Consider the following 24,153-nt stretch of genomic DNA (forward strand, 5'->3'; position numbering starts at 1 on the left):
GCAAACTTATAGTTTAATAATCTCGAGTCACACCTTCTGCCGATTAATTCCTTTGTTTTTCTAAAAAGCTTAAATCATCATGTTGCTGAAATTGACATTTTGGGATTTTACTATTTTTTGTGCCAGGTTAACTAGTTTTAATCTCATTTTCTCAAAAAATAACAAATATATTTCTAAGAACGAAGGTGTAAGCAGAGTCCTTTGTATAAATGTCACAAAAAGCTGCAAACGTGAGGGATACAGATGCATTTAGGGGAGTGTGCACTATGTGTGAAGAGGGTCCGCCCACCTCTACCGCTCACCAACTTAAATTACTTTGGGTGCATGGCTGGAGTTTTTGGGTGTTCACAGTTATATCTGTGGATTTTCAATAGAGTGTCTCAACAGTGAACATACATTGGAATCCTGTATATGGAAGCTCATTAAACAGAAACATAGACTAAAAAGAGTATGTTGGTATAAGTTGAACTTGAGTTGAAGTAACACTGTAAACTGTAAATTGGAGTTGAAACTTTGCCCTACATATTTTGGACCAAACCTGGGGTCTGCTGTGTCGCTTCAGTTTCACATACACAACATTTGGAATGATACAGGGATGATTACCATTTACCATTATTCTAAAAGTGCTTATTGTTGTGCTCGACACATTTTTATGATTACCATGGTCCATATTGTCTCCGAGCCAGATGTGCTCACGCAAAGAGCAATACCTGGCTCGGACCATTTAAACAAAAATTGTCAAATAACTGATATCGAAAGCATGCTCAGGTCAAGTGATGCCATGGCAACTGAAGGAAGAGACTGACAGAAAAGTGAACGGCAAACTGGCAAACTCACTCTGCTTGATCAGTCGCTTGTCCGCAACGAGGACGTTCTCGGCATCGACCACAATGACCTTGCCGTCGCGAGGGCCCACGGCAAAGTTGTCAAAGCTGACGTCGAGCAAGTAGAGGGCAAACTCGAAGTCATTGTTGGTGAGCTGCTCGGCGATGTCCATCAGCTGCCGTGCCAGGTCTACGCGCTTTTCCCAGGCCGCGTTGTAATAACTCCACAGCTCTTCACCAACATAATTGACGGCCACCACACGCCCGCACGCACCTAGGTATTTGGCGAATGGCCAGCCTTCATCTGAAGGAAAGCTCTAAGAAATAAAAAACATAAGAGAGTAAAAATGTTAGTTGAAATGGAGATTATTAAAATGCATGCCTAAAAAATTAGACACAGAACGGGTCAACACAGCAAATATGTTGCAAAATATTCAACGCACCAGGCACCAGTTTCAAAGTTGACCCATCAGGCTTGTTTGCTGTAGAGCTTTGATGTCATTCATGTAAGACAACACAATCGGAATCCCATCATCACAACATGTGAGGCAAGCTCCGAAACATACAGCGATTAATATGAAAACGCCCGACTTTATGGCAGATTATTAGGAAAGAATGTCCATGACATATATTTCTAGTAATACAAAAAACAGTTATAGAGCCAGAAAATGAGATATCCAGCCATATCAATTTGAACTAATGGATGAGGAGAGTGACGACAATGAGGGTGAACTTTGCGGTGAAGAGAAGTGATCGTTTCTTGAACAGATTGGTAAGTTACGTTTAACACCCTTTAAAATCGTGAATATCCAATTATCAGTTTTTATCCTTTTTCTTTGAAGTAATTTTGCCATTTATTGTTATGAGATGCAGTTTGCTTGTCAGTCAGTAACACACCCATTAGGAACGGGCTATACTAAGACCACGGAGTGAATATAATTACTGTTGTGAAATATAAATGATCCACATGTCATATAAATCTTGTCTAGATGTAATGTTTTTTCCCTATTAAACTGCAACTTGAAAAGTGCAGAGCACAACAACGACCCCTTTGAAGTGCTTTTCAACACTTGCGTGTGCTTTACTCATTTCAGTCTTTCGCCAGGGAAAAAGATGAACACCGTGAGCCGTTCAAGTACTGCATTCACCTGCAACAACCTCTAGGCATTTTCCATAATAACTACCTAAACTTTGCTTAAAACACTCGTAACTTCTCCGACTGATTAACACGTATGACAATATGACAACTGGCTTGCACGGTTAGTGGTGTTACTCTGATGACGTATGAAATACGTACAGATTCAAAGGGAAAAAACAGGTACTATTTTCTCATAATTTTGCGTGTTTAAGAATTTACGATTACATTTAAAGGATCAGCAGTAAAATAAGGGGAGAGGAAGCTGTCAAACAGAGAAGCCAAGTCGCCCCACATGCTAACTTTCTCAATTATGAGTGAGCATGAGTTTAACTTGCGATATAAAAGGGTTTTTTCTTTCACAAAGAAAAAGAGGGAATAATCCCAGACATCAAATGCAAAGTTGCCGTGCAGCCTTGGGTAACATTTGATACGCTGGTGTAAGCACAAGATTTGAAAATCAGCCAAGAGGAGTGCATGAAACACAGCCAGTGCTGGCTACAGCGGATTAAATCTAATAGAAAAAGAGCTGGCTTTGGCTTGCATTGAAGCCCTAAAGCAAAAGGCTGATACACGTTGCCTGCGATTCTATAAAAAGGTTATTTGTGGCAGGTTTTGGGTAGTTGTGTCATTTTACAGCAATAATTCTGCTCGGGGAGAGCTAACAAGACATCCCATTCTATTGCAGGGTTAGCTTGATAATTACAGGTAAATACAGCCAGTGGGGTGAGGCACCCCCTACAATTTCATTGCAATTCAACCTAAGATACTGAAAGGGAACTGGAAAGCCTGCATGAAGCACAAAAACGCAGATAGTGGCTCCAGTACAACTTTTTCATGGACAATTCAAGCACTTTTTATGAAGGCAAACCTAATTTATATTTTCTACAATACTATTAAAAGAAGAAATCTCGTGTTAATAATGTATTTTGCAGAACCACGAATATCCCATTTACATAAGCGATTTCTAATCTTGCGTGCAATCATCAAGACATGATTGTTTTGAGCTTGAGTAAATCACGAATATACTTGTATTTGCGACAAATCCCTTCCTTATACAGTAGGTGTTTGGTAAAAATAAAAGCAATGTGTAAATTACATTTTAAGTTGCAGGAATTTCTCCCTGTTACAATTTACCACTGGGAAACACGACCTTAATTTTTTTGCATTAATCCATAATTGATACGTAATCCTTGCACTAATACACATTTCATAGTGCCCCGTTTAGCTGTAAAATGCACTTGTCCTCTTGCACACGACCTGTGGGGCGCAATGACGCCTCATAAGACAATGCCATATAAACTAAAGGTAGCTGCAGTTAATTACAAGGGGAAGTAGAAATACAATGGCAAAGCAAAACCACCAGGGAGAGTAGTGTAGGCATCATTTTTAAACAGACTTGTTTAAGGAAACCCCAAATTCTAAAACATATAGAATGTAAAAAAAATAGTACATGTTTTTGCATAATATCTCTTTTGCATATATATATATATATATATATATATATATATATATATATATATATATATATATATGTCATTGGTATATTCCAATTATTTTTCGAGATAATGCGAGAGACTGTAGGCTAGCCGGCTGCTAAAAATGGCTAACCGCGACACACCGGCAGAAGAACGTAAGGCTGGCCATCCAAAAGCATGCAGTAAGCAAAAAACGATTAGGGAAACGATCAGAACCCAGCCGGGGAAACAACAATAAGCGCGGCAAGCTAGCCACCCAGCCGACTGCTAACAGCCCACACGCTAACAGGGGAGCTATCTAGACCATAGTACATCAATTGCAAAACACGCAGCAAAAAACACAAAAGGAAAAAACACAATCAGATACCTAAAAGGAGGCCAAGCAACAAAAGGATCACACTCTGTACACGACAGCAGGTAAACTTACCCCATGCAGCTTTTGATGCTCAAAACATGCAACTCAAACAAAATTGTCAGAAGTCCACCAGCGACACGCTAAACAAAGTTCCTTTACTCCAAGCAAAAATGAGCGCTAGACATTCTCTGATTATTACAATCACTGTCTGTTTTTTAACAGGACCAGCCAATGATTTGATTTTTCATTATCTAGGGAATATGAGGTCAAACTGTCTACTTTGAGGATTACTATCTCGAGATCCATGAAGCGTGGAATATTCTGGAATATGTCTGCATGATTCTGGGGAGGAACACTTTACAATATGTGCCTGATAGAAAAATCAGGTCTTTTGTAATCCCTTTAAGAAACAATTCCCAGCATTTACAAGCATATCACCCACAATTCATGCACTTTTCAATACTTTTAAACACAATATTTAAATTTACAGATTTTGAAAGATTTCGAGCACCCGTATTAAGCCCGTGCAAAGTAAATCCAAGGGACACTATTATTACAACTTTGAAAATGTCTAAAAATCAATCCCGGCACCAGTTTCAAGTTTTCTTTTCTTAGTTTGTATTCTTAAATTACGTTGCTTGAACCATTAGCATCTGTGGTCAGCATGGCTCACATGGTTCTTCATTTTGGTTTGTACTGGTTTCCTCTTTTAAGACTTTATAATTCCTTTTGAAATCAAATTCAAAACACGGTCAACAAAAAAATCCCAAATTGAAAGAAACAAAACAAAAGAACACAAACATTTGTTGCACACAATATATCGTGCCTCATACACATTACCTGGCACAGCTTTTAGCCATGGCGAAAAGCATTCGTCGAACAAGCACTGTTCATTAAAATTACACTTTCCAAAGGTCCAAAGTAACCATGCTGTATGTCCGAAATTGCAATGTGTATTATGGGTAGACTTAAGACATGCATCTGCCGAGAGAGGCCCAACTGAAACCAAATCACCATTTTCATGGTTCCGTTATTGTGGTCTTGCCATGTTGCCACGAAAGTAAATCGGGGAATTATTATTAAAAAAAAAAAAATTGATAAATTTCATTAAATCTTTTTAATTCAAACAAATATAAATCTTTACAATGTATTCAATCCCTTTTAAGACTTTTCAATGATCCCGAGAGCCGTAATAGTTCTTGATTTTAAAATATTGTAACTTGTTTTCAAGTATTAATACATTTGTATCTTGCTTTTCTAGAAAAATCACAAAAATAATCTGCGAGTGAGGCGAAAAAAGGTCCTGCTTTCCATCCGTTTCGGTTTCTTTCAGTGAAATAAGTAAATAATAATTAAAACAGCTATATTGTAAGCAAGATTTTTTTTAAGTGCAGTCTTAAACAGCTTCATCAAACAAAATGAGTTGAAACTTTTCCCCTTGCTGATTCATGAGCAGACAATTACTTTATAATGGAAAAAAAATATTAATCTTCTGCCACCGACTGAGATGGATGAATGTAACAGTTTCTTGGCTGATCACGGAAAGGAACAATGACATGCTTTTTTGGAATGATAAAATCTGGCAATTTCCTGCAGCACATTTGACAAAGTCTCACGGCAGATTACCGTGCCGCGGCACGCTGGTTTAGAATTCCTGGTCTACAGGACAAAGTTAAGGTTCTTCACAGAAAAGGATGAAGGATGCATTTATGCAATAAGATTTACAAGGAAACGCCATGAATAGCTCTTTTGGGTAACTATCCTCTTAACAGCAAAGCATGCTGTGCCAAAATCACTATTTGATTTTAAGAGCAGTTGAAGTGAGTCTGTACTTCTCATGAAATTACAGAAACCTTGAACAGATGTGACTTTGCAGTTTCCACTTAAACAACCTTTTTTCAACTCACATAGCACGCATACTTTCTCATTGTACAATGTACCGGATGGGAGACTTTACAACAAGCCGCAACTTCCTATGTAAGGAATACCGCGAGGCGCCGTTCCTGGCGACGTGGCCGCCGCGCAAAGTGACAGAAGGGGGGGGGACTTGTGTTTCCGCCTCCCGAAACCCGATAGCGTTGGTGAAATGTCAGGGTACACAGCGCGTCACCGCTGGCAAGGTGTGAACTACTCCTGACCGCCATGTCGCGCAGTCAGCGGAGGTAACTCAACGCTCTGTTGGCTTTCGTTGCCTGCCAACCGGCGTTTTACATATGCATGGGAAGCTCGCATGAAAAAGTGATGGAATACAAATTATTTAAACGTGTACGGTTATTCTCGCGGGCGGCTGCGCACCGACAAAATAAAAAACGTAACACGTGTAAGAGGAGATGGCAGAGGCTACAGTTGGTTGGGTTAAGGCCAATACAACCCAAAAGGTATAGCCATTAACATTACCAGGCGCAAAATGGTATTTTGTTCTTTGTTTGTGCTGGCATGAAAATGAGTAAGGGCTTAAAAGGTGAGAAGGGTGTGAAGAAAATACTATATTTGTGCATATCGCACACCCTTCATTTTTGAAATCGGTATAAAATTTTGTCCGACTTTTCTTAGCTCAAACTAAGCAGTAAAGCGACTAACTTTGTTGAATACACGTGGCCTTGATTCAAATTCAAATAATGTATTGACAACTGTGAACACAGTACTAACATATAACATAACATTTTTTGTTTTTCTTTAGTATTGTATTGTTTCTCAGCACAGGGATGCTGCTGGAAATGTGAATTTCCCTGCGGGGATGAATAAAGTATCCATCTATCTATCAATTTACAATGTATTTACTTCACACCCTTCAAAGTCAGATTCATCATCAAATACACAGTTGTTTCCCTTGTCGTGTTTTATTTATTTATACCTTTCAGGACAACTTTGTGATTTCTCCATTATCTAACATTGACAATCAGATAAAATCCTATGTGCATTTCATGTGAACAGAAACAGTACTATGCCTGCACGGACTACACACATTTTAATTCAAAAGCACTACCTCAACGCCCAATTGTCTCTGGGAAATCTCACAATACCCGCTCTCTGCACCTCCAAACATTTTCTCCTCGGATCCATTAAATTCACGTAGGTAACCCCTTTTTACTTTGAAACAGCAAATATCTCATAGAGTTATGACATTTACATGACTGTTTGTAAAGCTTTCCAATTTGTGCGATAGCCCCAAAACAAACATTCAGCTCAACGAAAGTACTTTTGAATGGGGAGGTTTCGAGCCAATTTTAATGGCGAGTCTCGGTCCAGGTCATATAGCACATTCCTAAAAAGATGTTGAAGTACATGTTGTCCTGTGATCAAGCACGTACATACACTTTCAAGTTTACTAGTTTTATTTCCCCCTCATACCTGTAATTTACAAACTAGAAGTACCCTAACTCAAAAAGAATGGATTATCATTATTCACTGAGGACGCCCTGTACCAAGAGAAAAATCAATGCTGGCACCAGGAGCTTGTTGCAAGCTTTACACACAAAGTCCCTAAAGTTTTGTGCTTTAAATTGGATTTGAAAGAGCGACCTTGTGTCAGTAAGGCAGTAGCAGAGCTAACCACTCTCCCAGCATTGACTGTGCTGTAATCTGAACTCCGGACAAAAGCTGTTTTTTTCTGTAGGCGCAAAAGAACATAAGACAGCAAGAGAAACAAAAGGCCACAAAAGTCGTGCCAAAAATAATAGCTATCGTAAGGACGTATAATTAGGATTTAATATGGAAGCAAATCCTAGCCTAACATTGATGTTATAGATCTAAAATTGGACTTAAATGTACATCATACATTCACTGGCGTTCCATTCTGATTAGCAAAACCAAAATAGATTCAAGACCACAAGTGGAGGACGGGATAAATTGCAATTTGCAAAGCCTTGGCTGAATCAGTTCCCAGAGGCACTCCAATCACTTGTCCAGGAAGCACAACGGGCATCAAGAAGCCCGTCACCTGCTTTCAGAGTAGTCAATCCGAATTCTGCACTTATTTTTGGTTAAACATAAAAACTTGCTGGTTACAAATTAAAATTGCTGTCTAAACATATGGTCTGTGGATGGAAAGATTATATTGAAGCCGTACAATTTAGGGGTACATCCAAAATCCAAACGAGGAGGCAAGTAGCAGAAATTGAACCCGGCACATGAATTGTGCGACATGCCAACACCAATCCACAGATTTGACGCAAAACGTTACGGTGATATGAGTGTATAGTCATTTAAAAAACATCTTGCGACTTATTCGGGGATTTTTCTCTTTTTGTTGTTACTGTAAAAATAAAATACTTTACAAAACTGTAAAAGTACATACCATTTTGAATTAAATTGTTTTGTTTTTTTTATTTGCTGCTGCTAAAGGTTATTGCACTTACCGGTAATTCCTTTGCACTATTGTTACAATGCACTATTTTTTTCAATGCATTATTATTATTATTATTATTAGAAAAGGACAGTTTTCTAAGCACTAAGATGTTATTCTTTTTTTGCCCATTAAGCCTTATAATCTTATTTTTTCCCGTTCTAAGCCTTTATTACATGTTTTACCCTGGAGCAATATTCTCGTTTGCCCGCGTCCCTGCGTCCTAGACGCATCATTTTTGCTGGGGACGGATAGTGTCAAATCAACGTGCATCCCTGGGACGCAACTTTTTTGACACAAAATTGTCATTATTACCCGATTACTTTTTTTTTTTTTTTTAAACAAAGATTTAACGCACTCCAAACTTTTTGTCAGGCAGATCCGCCATTGTTGTTTTGGTCTCGCGGTTCGAGTCTTGTCTGCACGCTGATCTCGGCAAACGAGATCTCGTTGCTTCAAGATTACGTCATTGCTGTGGTGCTCGTCGTCGAGGGAAGGTAAAGGCTAAATAAAATCAACACAAAATTGGTCATTTCTGCAGTTTCAGTAATAAGTTTAAAAATAATGCAGAAAGTAATAACAATGGCACGAAAAAACGGCAAAGAAATTCTTCGGAAGATCGCGGAGGCAGGAAAACACGTGTGTTGAAGCGAACGATGTATTACCAATTAACTGTGATGATTAAAACTGCATGAATATATAGACTAAAATTATAGCAATATTATTTTGTATAATGTACAATATTTTTGTGAATTGAAAAATCTGAAGCGATAACTGCTTTGTATTACCAATTAACTGTGATGATTAAAATTGAATGAAAATATATATTAATATTTCAGCAATATTCTTTTGTATAATGTACAATATTGTGAACTGAAAAATCTGAAGTGATAACTGCTTTGTATTACCAATAAACTGTGATGATTAAAACTGAACGAATATTTAGATGTATATTATATATTTGTCGCTGATTTACAATTTCTACCTCGATAACACAAAATTTTTGGGACCCATAGATCTTTGGCAGGCAGAAAACCTTGTTTCCACTATGACGGTTGAACCGCTCAACAGTGCAACTGCGCACGCCTGTGCGCACCACACTAATCTCAATTCAAACATACCACCTCAAAGCCCCAGTTCAGGTAGAGTTTGAAATGTAGGAGTGTCAGTTAAAAAAGCAATATCACCAAACTGCTTACGGCCCGGTATTGGTCCACGGCCCAGTGATTGCGACCACTGCTTTAAACCAAATTCAAGCCTTGCATCGCTGTGTTGATATTACTTTAAGCAGAACTAAAATACTTGTCCATTGTCAAAGCTTCGTCAAAAAAATAAATACAAAAATAAGCATCATCAAAACATGAAAACCCTGTCCCCAGGTTGGGTAGATGAGAAAAGAATGGAGATGCCAAACCAGCACCGACCTGCTTACTAAAACCTCCTTTGTTGTCAGGTTGCAGCCTGAACATGTGCGAAAGTGGAGCGCCGGAAGCTTGAGGGGCATGGGGGGAGGAAACGTATGGATGGTGGAGGGGGTAGGAAAAGGATGATTACCCTGGGGCTACTTTCAGACTTACTGTCAGTGTCGGTTATGAGAAGGCCTTCATGTCTGCCAGGGACCCGCATCCCCCCCATTCTTAACATAGATGCCGCTCATTCAACACACTCGGTAGCGTTTCGTCAATTACAAAGGTCTTAGCCACTCGTATGTGGTTGCCGTTTTCAATGAGCTGCCTATATTTACTTCTGAAAAGCAATCGGGCTGAAGGCAAGGAGTTGCGAGCGGCAAACAAGACACAAACTTCCTATTGCCGAGCTTGATAAATACGCTGCGTGTCCCACCGATCATTCTCCCTCAGCGCTCTTTAAACGGTTACTCTGCAGAAGCCATTACCGTCTGCAATGAGCCGTTGAAGGGGATGGGTGTTGGGGCCAAAATGAATTGGATGCACTTCTGTGCTATCTACGAGTAGGATTAGGAGGTTTACTGAGAAAGGGTATGGAGCACGCAGGTGGTGAATTTGATCATTTGTCTTTCGGTGCAATTAAATACGCTGAAATTGCAATACTTGTTATGACAGATTCACTTACTCTTTCTGTCCCTGCCAGTGGATGACAATCTGTTAAAACTGGGCCCTACTCTAGTTTTCATACTGTCAACTGAGTCTCCTGACACATTTTTCCCAGCAGAATTTTTAATGTGTAAGGAACTTTGGATTTAATTATGGTATCAGAAACACCAGCTCACTGTCAAAACTTGACGCGTAATTGGCTCAACGAAGAGTGTAAGGAGTATGAATGTCAACTTTGGAAAGTGATAACTGGCTTGGATAAGATGTCACAAAAAAGCATAGGTAATTAAATTGCCTCAATACTAGCTTGCCTCTGATGTGCCAATTAAGCGGCAAAACCAATCAATATTTTGCCACATAAGTCAATTCCATTCCTTCTCAATAACACAATGCAAAAGACTCCAACTAAATATAAAAAAAATCTAGGCCAGGGGTGTCACACCCATTTTAATTCAGGGGCCACACGATAGACAAAATATTCTCTCTGGGGCCCAACTAGTAGATTAGAGGGAAAGAAAAAATAACAAAGAAATAAGAGAAGGAGAGGGAGAGAAAAAGAGGGTGTGGGACAGGGAAAGTGAGAAATTGAGAAAGAGAGAGAGAATACAGAGAAACAAAAGAGATGAAAAGAGAAATAGTGGGAGAGGGGGAAGAAAGAGAGAGAAAGAAACAAATCCAAAGAGAAATAGTAAGAGAATGAGAAAGAAGGGAAGAAAGAAGGGTAAGCAAAAGAGAGAGAGAGAAAGAGAGAAAAGAGAGAGAAAAGGAAAAAGAGAGAGCAAAATAAGGTAAAAAGACACAGAGATAGAGACAAAGAGGAACAAAGACACAGAGAGAAAGAGAGAAAGAGAGAGAGAGAAAGAGACAAAGAGAGATAAATACAAGTACAGTGTCTTTGTAAGAGGCACCTGGCTTTGGCAACATCAACTGGACATATTTCGACCTGCAGCTAATTTTTCTCTTGCGCTTCTCTCAGAGTTGTCTTGCGGGCCTGATCTGGCCCGCGGGCCGCCTGCTTGACAACCTTGATCTAGACAAAAATATTGTAAACCAAACATTAGACATAGTGTGTTTTGGTTATTGCCATTTTGCTTAAATCTTAGTTTAATAAACAGCAAAACAATAAATGATTCCAGCCATTGTCGGAACAGGCTGGGCAACAAGACCTGTGTATCCACTAATGCTGCCAAATTCACAGTGCATGTGGGTAAAAGACAAAAAAATTGCAATTTTTTTTTAAACAGCATACTGGAAATTTAATGTTACTGACACCAATGTTTTACAATCAGAGTTCCAGGGCACACTAGTGTGCCGAGAGACCTTGTCCAGTATGCAGCAGGAAACTGCACTATTTCATAATTACCGAAAAATTCGGACTATAGAGCACACTTGATTATAAGCCACACCCAGCACATTTTTAAAGGAAAAAACCATTTTGTACATACATAAGCTGGACTTTTGATAAACAAATACAGTACGTGTCTGTATGATTTCACCAGTCACTGATAAAGGTCATGCCACATATCATTGAGAAGCTTAAACTCTTGGGATTCAAGATATGAGCACAATTTCAAAATATACTCTTCAAAGAAACAGGAAGTATAACCCGGCGTAACATTACGATCCCGGGCCGTCATCAACTTCTTTGAATGTCCGCGAAAATGGCTTTGTTACATCAAGGACAATCCATAGAATCCAACCATGTGATATATTTATTCCAAAACACACAATAATGCCGACAAATAAATAGGAATTTGCCTAAAACATTTCTGCTTCATTGGACGTTCCTTCTTGTAACGTGTTTGTTTCGCCACATTTTTCCGTTTACAAATAAAAAGACTTGTACAATTATTCCAAATATGGTAGTTAGCTCTTTTCAATTGATACCTTTTGAGGGTCTGTTTATGCTAGTTTTATTCATGCACCAGGGGACGTAATGGTGAGTTACGTCGGCTTTAAGGGGTTATCATATATTATTATTACTCTTTCTGTGTACTGTCTTTCTTCGTAAATATCTCATGTTTTAATCTGCAGCTTGTATTCAGGTGCGACTTACGTATATACATAATGTTTTTTCCTATAAAAATGGACTGGGTGCTGCCTTATAGTTAACATTTTACGGAACACAAAAAAAGTTAGAACATAGTAAAAAATATATTGTTCCACTAGCAGATATTTTTTGCTGATTTTAAGAATTGTTTTGATTCCAGCTTTAGAAAATCGGGATAAAAGTATAATAACACTTGAAAAACAAGATAAAAATACTGTATAATTCCAAAAATAACATCAAATATTATTGGCCAAAATAAATAACATGTAGTTTCTCCTGAGCCACAGTGACCAAAGTGATAAGAAAAATGTTGTACTATCCATTTAGACAACATGATCATTTGCCAGGAATTACTAAAGCATTTACACTAATCGTTTTTTAAAACCAGCTCGGTGGCCTTGGGGGTATGGCGCCCGCCCCGAGACTGGGCGGACTTAAACATTGGTACCCGTTGCCTCCCTGCTTGGCATTCAGCAGTAGGGGTTGGAATTGGAGGGTTTGGTCACCTAATGGCAACATCAAAACCTTAGTTGGGTTGAGCGAGGGGGCTGGGAATCCCCTCCTCTGATCAATCTCCCAAAAAAAGAGTCAGAAATGACTCTAGCCACCTCCCACTAGGGGGATATGGCTGTGATATATATATATATATATATATATATATATATATATATATATATATATATACTACATTGCCTCAAAAAGGGTGCAACCAAATACTTGAAACCTACTAAAAACAAAGACGCACAACAGATACCAGCAAAACAGTAGAGCTATGTCAGGACATAACATTAAAGGTGGTGTGCGTTGTTTTGAGGGGTCCTAAAAAGCTTATGCTTTATTTTACACTGCTTTCCTGTCTTCTTTTATCTGTTCGCAGAGCTGTTCGGGGCAGAACACATTAGGTTCGAGGAATGAGGGCTCACGGGAGTGCCACTGGCTGAACACATGCTCATTCCCTCAGGGTTTTTTTCAATTTGCCAGTGTAGCACGAAAATGGTAAACGTAAAAAAGGTCTGCCTCAAGTAAAAAGAAGCCTTTTCTTAAGTATGAACCAAACGGCAACATAAACCCTTAACGCATCTAAGAAATGCACTTAGGAAATGTGATGACCCTGGCCATCCTGAAAGGAGGATTACTACTTGTGAAACCCCCTTCCCAATGTTTCTGATTTTCCTCATGCTGAGGTTTTTGAGTTTTTCTTTGACCCCTTGTAGGTTTAAGATCATGGTGTGTAGAAATTGTAACCTGTGCAGTCCTTTGAGACATTTTGTGATTAAGAGCTATTCAAATAAATGTGGCTTGCTGACAAAAGCCAGGAGATGGCGGCAAAGACTAAAAGTTTCCAATTCTGTACAGCTCCTTTAAGAAAAACAGCAAACTCATTTGCTCTTTATCCACTGACAAATACATGGAAATCAATACAAAAGAGTAACATTTTCTGCAATGATTTCCAAGCGCAAGTTCAAGTACTACTAGACACTGGCAAACACACACAGTCGTGTGCTCTTATTGCAGGTGACCTCGCAGTGACTTCCAGGCCCAGCTCTTACTAATCGAATGTAAAAGGTAGCGCCGGTTCACAACAGCAGCATTGAGAGGCGTGTGTGCTTTCTGCCTCCCTCCCTTTAATACAACAGACAAACTGGCGTCCTCCTGGGGGTGGAGGCAGGGGGCGTATCGGTGAAGGCTCAAATGAAACGGGGCCACAGACAAATGGGCAGCCTCGAGAGAAGGAGGATGAAACGAACGTCGCGGGGAACACACACCTGCGTCCTGACACTGGCTGACAAAGACGTGCCCTTCTACTGGACAACTTGGGGGAGGGTGCCGGACATCCAAAGAGGCTCTTTGTGCTCTCGGTTGTGTGTCGACGTGAAACTGTATCCCACTGCATATGAATGAAAAAATGCAACGTGACCGGAGCTGATAACAACCTCTTTTCAGGGGCCGAGTAAACATCAGCAGCTCCCAAGATATTGGTTTGGCTACCCCGGGAAGCCAATCAGACACACACACTTGTGGTGCTTTTATAGACTAAACCCGTAAAACGAACCACCCCCAAAATTTCATTATAGTCTACTCAGAGGAAATTAGTACCATATTTTCCAAACTTTAAGGTGCACCTAAAAAATCCCATTTGGCCAGAAATGTGAAGGTGCGCCTTAAAACACAGAGCGCCTTATATACCGCAGAATACAGTCAATAAAATTAAAAATGCATATAACAACTAGGTATGCATTACCATACAAGGTTTTATATACAGTGGAACCTCGGTTTTCGAACGCCTCTCAGTTCCAACAAATCGGTGTTCGACCAAAAATTTCGAGAAATTCTTGCTTCGCTGTTCGGTCAAAAATTCGGAGTTCGAACGCCGGTAATGCGTGAGTTAGAGTGCGATGCTGAGCGGCGTATGGGTGTAGATCGTGTAGATCGCCCCCACCCCTCGTGACCAACTGTTATCACGTGCGCACTTGCCTCTTTTTGCTTTCGCTTTTAATATCGGTGAACGGAGTGTTTTAGCCCCTAACTATGCCTCCGAAGAAGTTCGGTGCAACCAGGACAGGTGAAAAAAGAAAAGTTGTTCGTACAACTATTGCCTTTAAGAAAGAAAGCTAAATCTGAAAGAGGTGTGCGAGTTTCCGATCTTGCTAGGGAATACAGCATGCGCCTTCTGCTGACCACCACAAAGGTAAGAAATCCTATTTATATTTTCTTTATCTTTTTTTTTTTACACGTTCGTGTTAGCGTAATCTTTCGTACGGAAGATTACGATAACGCGAACGTACGATTAGCCTGGGTTAGCTTCATGTTTACGTTAAACATTCATGGTAAACATTCAGGGTGTTGGAACGGATTAAAACGATTTACATTATTTTTAATAGGAAAAATGATTTTGGTGATTGAACAAATCAGTTCTCGAACAGGGTTCTGGAACGGATTATGGTCGAGAACCGAGGTTCCACTGTACATGGTTTTACTGTGTATTACCGCATTCGGGCATTCAATGATCAAATTGATGTTGCTGACTCAAAAGGTGGGCTGCGTAGTTTGAGGTGTCCGAAATAAATGTAAATTCAATATTTTCTCGATTAATTATGTGTTATCAATGTCTGACTGAGTTCAAAAAGCCATTATATATTTTTTCCACCATGCCCATCTGCCTTTATCTGACTTTTAGAATCGGTGTTCTGGCCACAGAGCGCATTATGGAGGAAGGGAAGTGACCAAGATTATGCACGTTAACGTGGCTTTCTTTTCTGCTAGGATGAAAATGGTGAAAAGTAAAATAAAAATGAAAAAATAAAATAACTTTCAAATAGTCTGAATGCCAACCCAAACACCCAAAAAGATGAAAAAGGAAGAGTTTATTTCAGCCCTCCTAAAAATTTTCCATTCTTGCACGCGCAACAAAAGGAGCTGCAATGATGATTTCAGCCAGATGATGGCCTCAGCAAGTAGAGTATTTTGAAATTACGCAAAGCACCTTAAACTTCTGGGTTTGTAAATATTTTTCATGACCTAATTCAAGCGCTTTTTAAGGACTTTCAAACCATCCATCCATTATCTGCACCGCTTATCCTCAGTAGGGTCGCGGGGGTGCCTGAGCCCATCCCAGCTATCTTTGGGAGGTGAGCAGGGGACACACCCTGAACTGGTTGACAGCCAGTCGCAGAGCACACAGGGAAAGACAATTTGCTCGCTCATTCACACCTAGGGACAATTTGGACTGGCAAATTAACCTGACATGCATGTTTTTGGAATGTGGGAGGTAACCAACGCAAGCACGGCTAGAACATGCAAACTCCACATGGGAGGTTTGATCTCATGACCTCAGAAATGTGCCGCACACGCGCTAACCACTGCGCCGCCGTGCCACTTCTAAACCAAATTTTCCAATGTATTCAGAATAGATAAAAAAACAAATATGGTGTGAATAGTCTATTTTACAGATCCGCAAATGTATCCGTGATTTACATATATGATTTTTAATCTTGGGTGTGCATTTATCTAGACATTTGAGTTTTAGATCTTGAGTAAATCACAAATATATCATAAATCTGAACAGTACGTGTTTAAATATTTTTGAGACAAAATAAACAGTGATATGTAGCTTATGTTTTCAATTGCAAGAAGTTCTTTCCAATACAAATGACCAATGGGAAACGGTACCTTTGTTTTTTGCATAGCCTAGAATAAATGTCCATAATTATTAACGCAATATTTACATTAAAACTAATTTTATAATGCCAAGTTTAGTTTAGCGTGCACTTCTCTTCTTGCGTGCGACCCGTAACTTTTTGCACTACTGGCAGTTTTTTATAGCTTGCCACTCCTTGCACATTGCTCTCTGCACTATTGTAATTACGGCGTTATTGTTACAGTGTTAATGTTACTGTGTACCTGACTTGTTAACCTGACTGCCCATTTTGCACATCTGGTTAGCTACTCTTCTTGCACTATCGGCACTATGGTAAAATACTATACGTAGCCAAAATACAATACAACTTTATTTATATCTGTACATTCAAGGAAACTGTGGGGGTCAGATGCATCGACATTTCGTTCTGTATACACGTGTACTAGAATGACAATAAAGTAGATCTGAATCTGAATCTGTAAAGGGGGGTGATGGCGCTTCATAGAAGTGAAGAGACTGTTTTACCTATAAAAAATGCACCATGAGTAAAAATAGTTTGATAATGGTATAACCTCTGATGACATTTCGTATGTCATCCATATCACAGGTGGTCTAGTGCTCAAGTGTTGGGGCTCCAGGCTCCGATATTGCAGTACCTCCGGGAATGGTGCATTCGCACTAATCGCTACTTGGCTCTGTGGCTAGGACCTTGACTCAGCCTCTTGGCTGAGAGCAAGTGTCTCGGCTCCTTGGCTTTGTAGCGTACTATGATTTGATCGATAATGGATAATTGGTAAAGAATATAGAACAATAATCCTTACAAATGCCCCCCCTCTCACCTCCACTACTCGAATTTGATTCCCTTGCAGACAATGTTTTGCAATTTTGGTCGGCGACGCGTATTGACCAGTCTATAATTGCATTATTGCCTCAAATTATAACATACACAAAATAGTGCTACTCTTAACAGTCACCCCAAAAAAAGTGACTGTAGCTTTCAACCAGGAGAAGGAGTCATCAGGTGTTGTCCAACCGTCACTGGGCGTTTCGACCCTGAACCACAACGCCCTCAAGTTGGCGGGCTGGCAGTGATGGCCAGTCACTGCCCATCTTCTCCTGGTCCCTGGCTAAATTTCTCCCTCCTAATCCAGAGCTGGCTTACCCCACCAGGGTTGGGTAACATGGGACTCTGTGGTCGAGGGGTGCGGCATAATGTGAATGTGTATAGAGCCAAATGGCTGTTCACAAATACACACAGTAGCCCTTACTTTAGTCTGGACCTCTTGCGCCTTATGCCTAAGACTATTTTTGGGGGTGCACCTTATAATCTTGTGCACCCTATGGTGTGGAGGATACTGTAATTGGCCGCAAGAGTAGTTAAAGGTTTAAATTGTCAAAATGTTCTTTCCTCAACTAAACGCTACCGTTTCCAAGCAAGTCAAGACCTGACTCAGGAGGCGACGATGAGAAAATGTTTTTTTGTCAGATGCAACAGAATTTCCAGTCATGACTCAATCAGTTTATAATAGAGGCTCATCTCATCTTTGCGGTGAAGTGGGATGTTCTTCCGTGAAGCTGGGACTGCCATCCTGGAGTCAGGAGGGCGAAGGAGCAGGCAGACATTTCTTATTCACTTTGTGCATATGGAGGATGGTGCAGTGAGCCCCTTCTGGCGTTTTGGAACCAATTTGAAGTCTCAAATCTAGTCTGGTAGCCTACAGCGAGCGCTCAAGTCTCACTGGGGAAGCGGTATTAGAAGCCCTGTCCTAGCAGACAAGCAGCAATACCCTGAACTTTCTCAATGTCTTCTTGCCATTCTCAAAAGCAGTCTTTTAAGACAGAAACGTTTCTCAAAGCTTTAATTTTCCAGACAGCAATAGTCATTTGGAGTAAAGGATTTTTCCAATCGTCGAGAGAAAAAAAGATATGGAGTGTCATTTGATTATAAATGCCCTCATGGATGCTGTTCAAAGACGGTAGACACCCTGTGTGACGCTTGTAGCCTCCTGGGAAGGGAAAAAAATTGTTCTCTAAAATTTAAAGAACTTGACAGTACAAATAATTTAATTGGTTTATTATTTTAGTGCAGACTTGTCATTTCTTTTTAGAGAGGCCCAGACACACACTGCTTCCTATTCATTGTGTAGCAAAGGTACTATCAATGCATATCAATTAGCTGAGCGTTACACAAGCCAAGCTTGAAATCCTTTTAAAAGTTAGTATTTTGCACTGGCACTAGAAACTGCAATATTATTTAAAACATATTCTTTGTCCTTACTTTTTCAATATATTTGAGATCAAATGAAGATACAGTACAAGTATTCTACAGTTCCAAAAATAACGCACATTAATGAAGAAAATCTGTGCATGGGGAATTGGAATAAATAAGAGCAAAATAGAAAGAGGAATGGGCATGGGGTGGGCCTAGTGCTTTCTAATGATAACTGTGAGCTGACCTGAACCTGAGCCGGCATGCACAGAGCTCATAAATCCCTTTTACCAGGAAACCCAGGAATGTAAAAAGTCAAAGGCAATCGGTGTTGAATCAGTCTGGGTGGATGTGCTGCCCACGCAGGCTGGGGAGGAATCCAATTGAATTTTGGACCTAGATTCTGTGTGTCTGAGGCCTCGGCATCAAGAGTTGTGTTTTACAGAACAGCGGGCAATTATCTTTCGGGGACTGCTGAGGGACTGCTGCGACAGACTGACCCTGCACTTTAAAGCTTGCTGCAGATGGAGCCATCTAGGAAGTCAGTATTTAAGAGAATTTAATGAACCAAACAGTCACAGAGAGGTTACACTGTCCCCAAGGCAGTAAGAGGGAATTGAGATAGTTAAAGGGACTACATCATTTGTGGATATTTCCCTGACAGGAACAAAGTGCCTTTTTTTTATGGCAATGACAATTTCTTGATGAGGGAACACTGACGTGCTAAAAGGCAGTCTTGCTCTAATGCAAAAGAGCTGAAGTCCCCAGACAATCCAAAAAGCAAAGAGATTCTTTTTTATTTATGGCTATAGGCTGCAGTTGTGCTAAAAGGTCCACAGTGAGCTCTGAATCTGGTTCCACTCGCGGAATAACTAGTGGCCCCAACAGTGGGTTGGCACAATGGGAAGAAGCAAGAGTTTGAAGGAGGAGGGGTGCTAGTGGGTGGTACAGGGGTGCTTCTTAGGGGGTTTGACAACAGGCATTCTCACCTAACCAAACACAGCTGCCGGGCATGTGTTTGTTGAGGATTACGGTGACACAGGCAGACAGACTCATTCAAATGGGAGACAACATCACAAGACTCCTGCTTGTACAACACGGGCTCTCGTTAGACCTTTTCCTGCCAAGCCATCCAATGAGGGCACCAAAAAGAGGGGAGCCGGGCCCGGATAACTCCCTATCCTAAAAGGATTCAGTCTGTACACAAAAAGGCTGGAACAATAATGAAAGGGGGATTGGGACCACTCGAAGACGGGTTAAGCAGCAAAACAACTCTCTTGTGTGCTAAGGACTGTCGCCATTCCTGGGAGCCGGGAATAAAAAGATATTCAGCACTAAAGACTATTTAACGATAATCCTCAGTCACTGAAACTGAATTAAAGAGATGACACACAGACATGCCACATGATTGTATGCAAGCAGTTACAAGAACCCTAGTGAAAAACTAAATTTCAAAGGTTGTATCAGACGAGACTTGTTTCTATTTCCCTCCGTTTTGCACCAAATACAAGTTGTTGTCGTTTTTTGTGGCCTCTAGGTTTAGTTTGTCAACATTGTATTCAAGTTTTACTTCCTCTATGTTTTTATCTTTTTCCCATGATCAACCTTTAAACATCTCGTGTTTGTACGGAGTTCTCGAGAGATGAGAATCACTCTTCAATGGAAGTAAAACAAGTCAATGTTCTTTTAAGTGTATTTTGTGAAACACAGTAACAGAGCTACTTTTGGAAGAATTTATTACCATGCAATGACTCAGTCTTGAGAGGCCTCATTTCAGCTGTCACCTTTGCCCTAGTTGCGCCTGGTGGACCTTCAATGTTTGCTGGGACTTACATTTCCAAAAAAAGTGGGAATCGTGACCAATTATGCATAACCTAGTTAAACTCAACAACATGGCAAAGAGACAGTGTCCTTTGAGGGGGACCATACAATGCAGCCGGACTGTTTGTTGATAGACCAATAAATGTGTTTGCGTACACATTTACACCAAGATCCTGCTGTCAAACATCTTTGAGGCATCAAAGATAAGGTCATCCATCAAATGTGTGAAGATACTTTGTTTCTCCCTGCAATGCGGTGTTGGGTGTCAGATGCACGGAAAAACAAATGGCAATGCCATAGGATCTTCCTGATGAGCATGTCCGTGTCAGCCGAGGACTGGGTGTTAAGTGATGAGGTGGTTCTTGAAAAGGTGGTTATGCAAAGGACAGGGGAGAGCGGCAAAGATTTGAGTCTGGACGAGAGTACTGCTGGCTAAGCGAAGCCCGCAGGCTGTCAGTTTTTATTCTCAGCTTCACTGAGCAAAACGGAGTCTTTCTACCAAAAAAAAGAAAGAAGGTGCTAGCGCAGTCACATGTTCCTGGCCAACTCGTAATTGTTTGGAAAAGAATACCAGGAAAGATCTAACTAATTTCCGTTCAGGCCCGATGTATGGTACCCCATCAAACACACGCATCACCTGATGAATTAGTGAGCCATTTAGCCGAAGGAGAGAGCCCAAGAATGGCAAATTAACTTCAAAGAGGAAGGCACTTTATGAGTGAGTGTGGGGGAGAGGCAAGATCTAAATAAACACATCCTAAGGCTTCTTCCATCTTTAAAGGGAGCACATCAAGCCTCCAATGCTTTCGCTCTTGTGGCGTGTTACCTAATCACAAGCGCTTATACGGCATGACAATATGTTTTTTTCCACAATATGAATCGCTCCAGGGGGCGATCTCATCATGTTACAATTAGTCTTGGCATCAAGTAACAGAAATGATACAACAACGTACAACATGGCTTCATGGGCGCATCCAACAGGACTGGTCAGTGTATGAGGAGATACTCCCTAAAAATCTGTTAACTGTGCTTGAGATAATTATAAAGCGCATTAGAGCATAGTAATTTGTGAATTTCAACTAAGCCAGCGTGCCATGACTCGAGAGGCACTCATCGGCACGCAAATAATTTTCACGTTCGCTAATGCGGCGTTATGCTCACTGAGCCGTCCCAAACTGTGTTGAAAAAGGGCAGCACTGCGGACACACAGGTCGATGTACAGTAGGAAAGGGAGAACGATCAATTCAAATATGCCTGGATCAATTCTCAAGAATTAGCCTCAGGCATCTCTTTATGACTTTTAGATACACTAATTACGATGCCACTGTTGAGTAAGAGGCCGATTCTATTGGCATCATATGACTCGGTTATTTGGAAGGTTCAAACCAAACCTTGGATCCAGCATATTTTGACTATGTGAAGAAAACAGAGCTTATACATGTCACACTGGAACTTTGAAGCTTTTCACCATTTCCATGTTGTATGCTATACATGAATGGTTATTCAAAAAGCTTGTCTGAAATGGCATCAAGCCTTTTTCTAAGGTTGTCTGCATTCGCTAAGAACAAACTAATTGTACTGTCTTAGCAGTAAATGGCAATCAATAAACTTAACTCCACGTTGATTGAGAATAATCATAAACTTGCAGGGATTCATTTTTTTATCCATCAAGGGTCAGCATTGCATTCAGCTCAGAATGTAAAAAAAAAGACCACCAGGATTTTATATTTTGCCATGGTATTTCTTTGACCTCTGAAAATATTTATTCCCCGTGGCCAAATATTCTTGCACGTAACAGAGAAATGGGGGCTGTGTTTGTGTATGCGTCACATACAGCAAAACACACAGAAATGCGCCATTGTTGGCCCGAGCCAAAACAGTGAAGCAGATTGTTTCCCACTGACAAAAGAGGTCTGGTGTCTCATAGCGAAACAGGGATGATTTACTGCCAGTGGCTTCAAAAGAGCAAAAACACAAGCCGTTTTGAGGGAGAGCGAGAGACAGAGCTTGCCTCTCAGAGCAGACAGTAGAAATGTTACGCATATTATTCAAGTGAATAAAGCTGGAGAAAAGCGCTCTGCTGCCAAACAATGACAACAGGAAATCAGTTGGACTGAAGACACTGAAGATTATGAATCTCAAGAAAAAGACCTCCAAAAACGTATTGAAGATAGCAACGAAGCGACAAGGTTTTCATTAACTCTGTCCTCGCTTATCTTACTGTGAAATAAAATCTTCACACAGCAGCTATAACCTCTGGTGAAAAACAGACATCAAGGTGCTACACCATGTTCAATCTCTATAGGGTCCATTAATTTTTTATAGTCTACTGCTACCCAAGCTTGCGCAGAGGGTCTTTTGATGTATTTTGACCAGCGTAGCCAATGTACCATTTGTGAATCTTGTTACAGATTTTGCAGTCTGTTATCAATGCCAACCATCTGCTACACCTGCATTGCATGTCCATGCCACCCAAAGGATATTTATGCAGAGCAAAAGCAACGATTAAATAAACATGAAAGGCGTGAAAGTGTCCATGTTTCTACGGTTTCATCCGTGGGTCTAAATCACCCAGCCTTTGGCTAGATGGAGAATGGCAAGAGGCCACAGTGATGGAATAATCCAGAGTTTGTGGAGCATGCACTAATACGCTGACAAAAACAGAAGACAGAAACGAGCGAAGCGACAGAAATGAGAGCGTGAGCGACCACACAAGGCTAATTAGGCATTATGGATCGACTGGAGATAAAAGCTGATCGCATTTTTTCTTTGTTTTGTCTTGTGGAATGCCTGGAGGTGTTTGACTTCAGTAAAAAGCTGGCAAGCATTGTAGGTCAGCACGAAAGTTATTGAATGCCTACATGTCTGTGACCATTGTTGTTCTGTCGAGACACAGTCAATGGTGGATTGAAATTGAAATTGATCGGACACTTGTAAATCACAGAGAGCGGTGAAACTGGCCACCTATACAAGAGCCTTTAGAACATTCAAGGCGACACAAACGTTCTCTGTTATCCAAGCTTAGCATACAAACTGCGATGTACGGTATATAGAAGAATTAAGAATGTGACTTTTCTTTAGATCCCTTCTGGCTTAAAATCATTAAGGAATTATTATCACAAAAACACACAAAAAGAAGACTTGCTGATTCCTTCCATGACACTGTGGGGACTACCTGTTTAAAAATGTTTACAGAACTTTGTTGAGATGTGCACCGTGTCTTAAAGACAATGTTCTCTTAAATGTACCTAAGAATCGGAACAGAAAAAAAAAGAAAAAAGAAAAGTTGATACATGACTTGTATTCAAGACCATAAAACAGTGTATCTAAAAAAAACCTAGGATTTGTCTTCTAAAACTAAAATAAACTAAACAGGATGTGCCAGGCCTGTGATATGCATATGACACCCAAAGCAGTCCCCCCCACAGATGACGACAGCCCACCGGACACAGACAAGTATTAAAATTAAAAACAACTTGGACCATTTACAGATGCAATCTTGAATAATTCAATGATGCCCTACATATAGTGTTAAATATGCAGTATCGCCGCCAGCAGAAACCTCTCATGTTTCAGTAGGCCACAGCTCTCAAACCCGTGTTCTTGAGGACTGCTTGTGTTGTCAAAAGATTTTGCGTGGGTTTAATAGTTCTAAAATCTACATATAGAAGCAAATGCAGCACTGGAATTCCTACTGTGTTGTACCAAAATATCTTTTTTTGTTTA

The 24,153-nt window shown here is 40.3% G+C and overlaps 1 protein-coding gene across 1 annotated transcript in view; it reads right to left on the bottom strand.

Annotated features, from left to right (window-relative positions):
• dipk2ab (divergent protein kinase domain 2Ab) overlaps positions 1 to 24,153 on the bottom strand; it is a 45,621-nt gene that overhangs the window by 14,054 nt on the left and 7,414 nt on the right. The window contains exon 3 of the mRNA XM_088322327.1: positions 838 to 1,141. Within this exon, the coding sequence (XP_088178453.1) occupies positions 838 to 1,141 (304 nt within the window). The remainder of the gene's footprint in view (positions 1 to 837; positions 1,142 to 24,153) is intronic.

Source organism: Urocampus carinirostris, chromosome 18 (genome assembly GCF_059441175.1).
Source record: "Urocampus carinirostris isolate Australia breed hairy pipefish chromosome 18, RoL_Ucar_1.0, whole genome shotgun sequence".
Lineage (NCBI taxonomy): Eukaryota > Metazoa > Chordata > Actinopteri > Syngnathiformes > Syngnathidae > Urocampus > Urocampus carinirostris.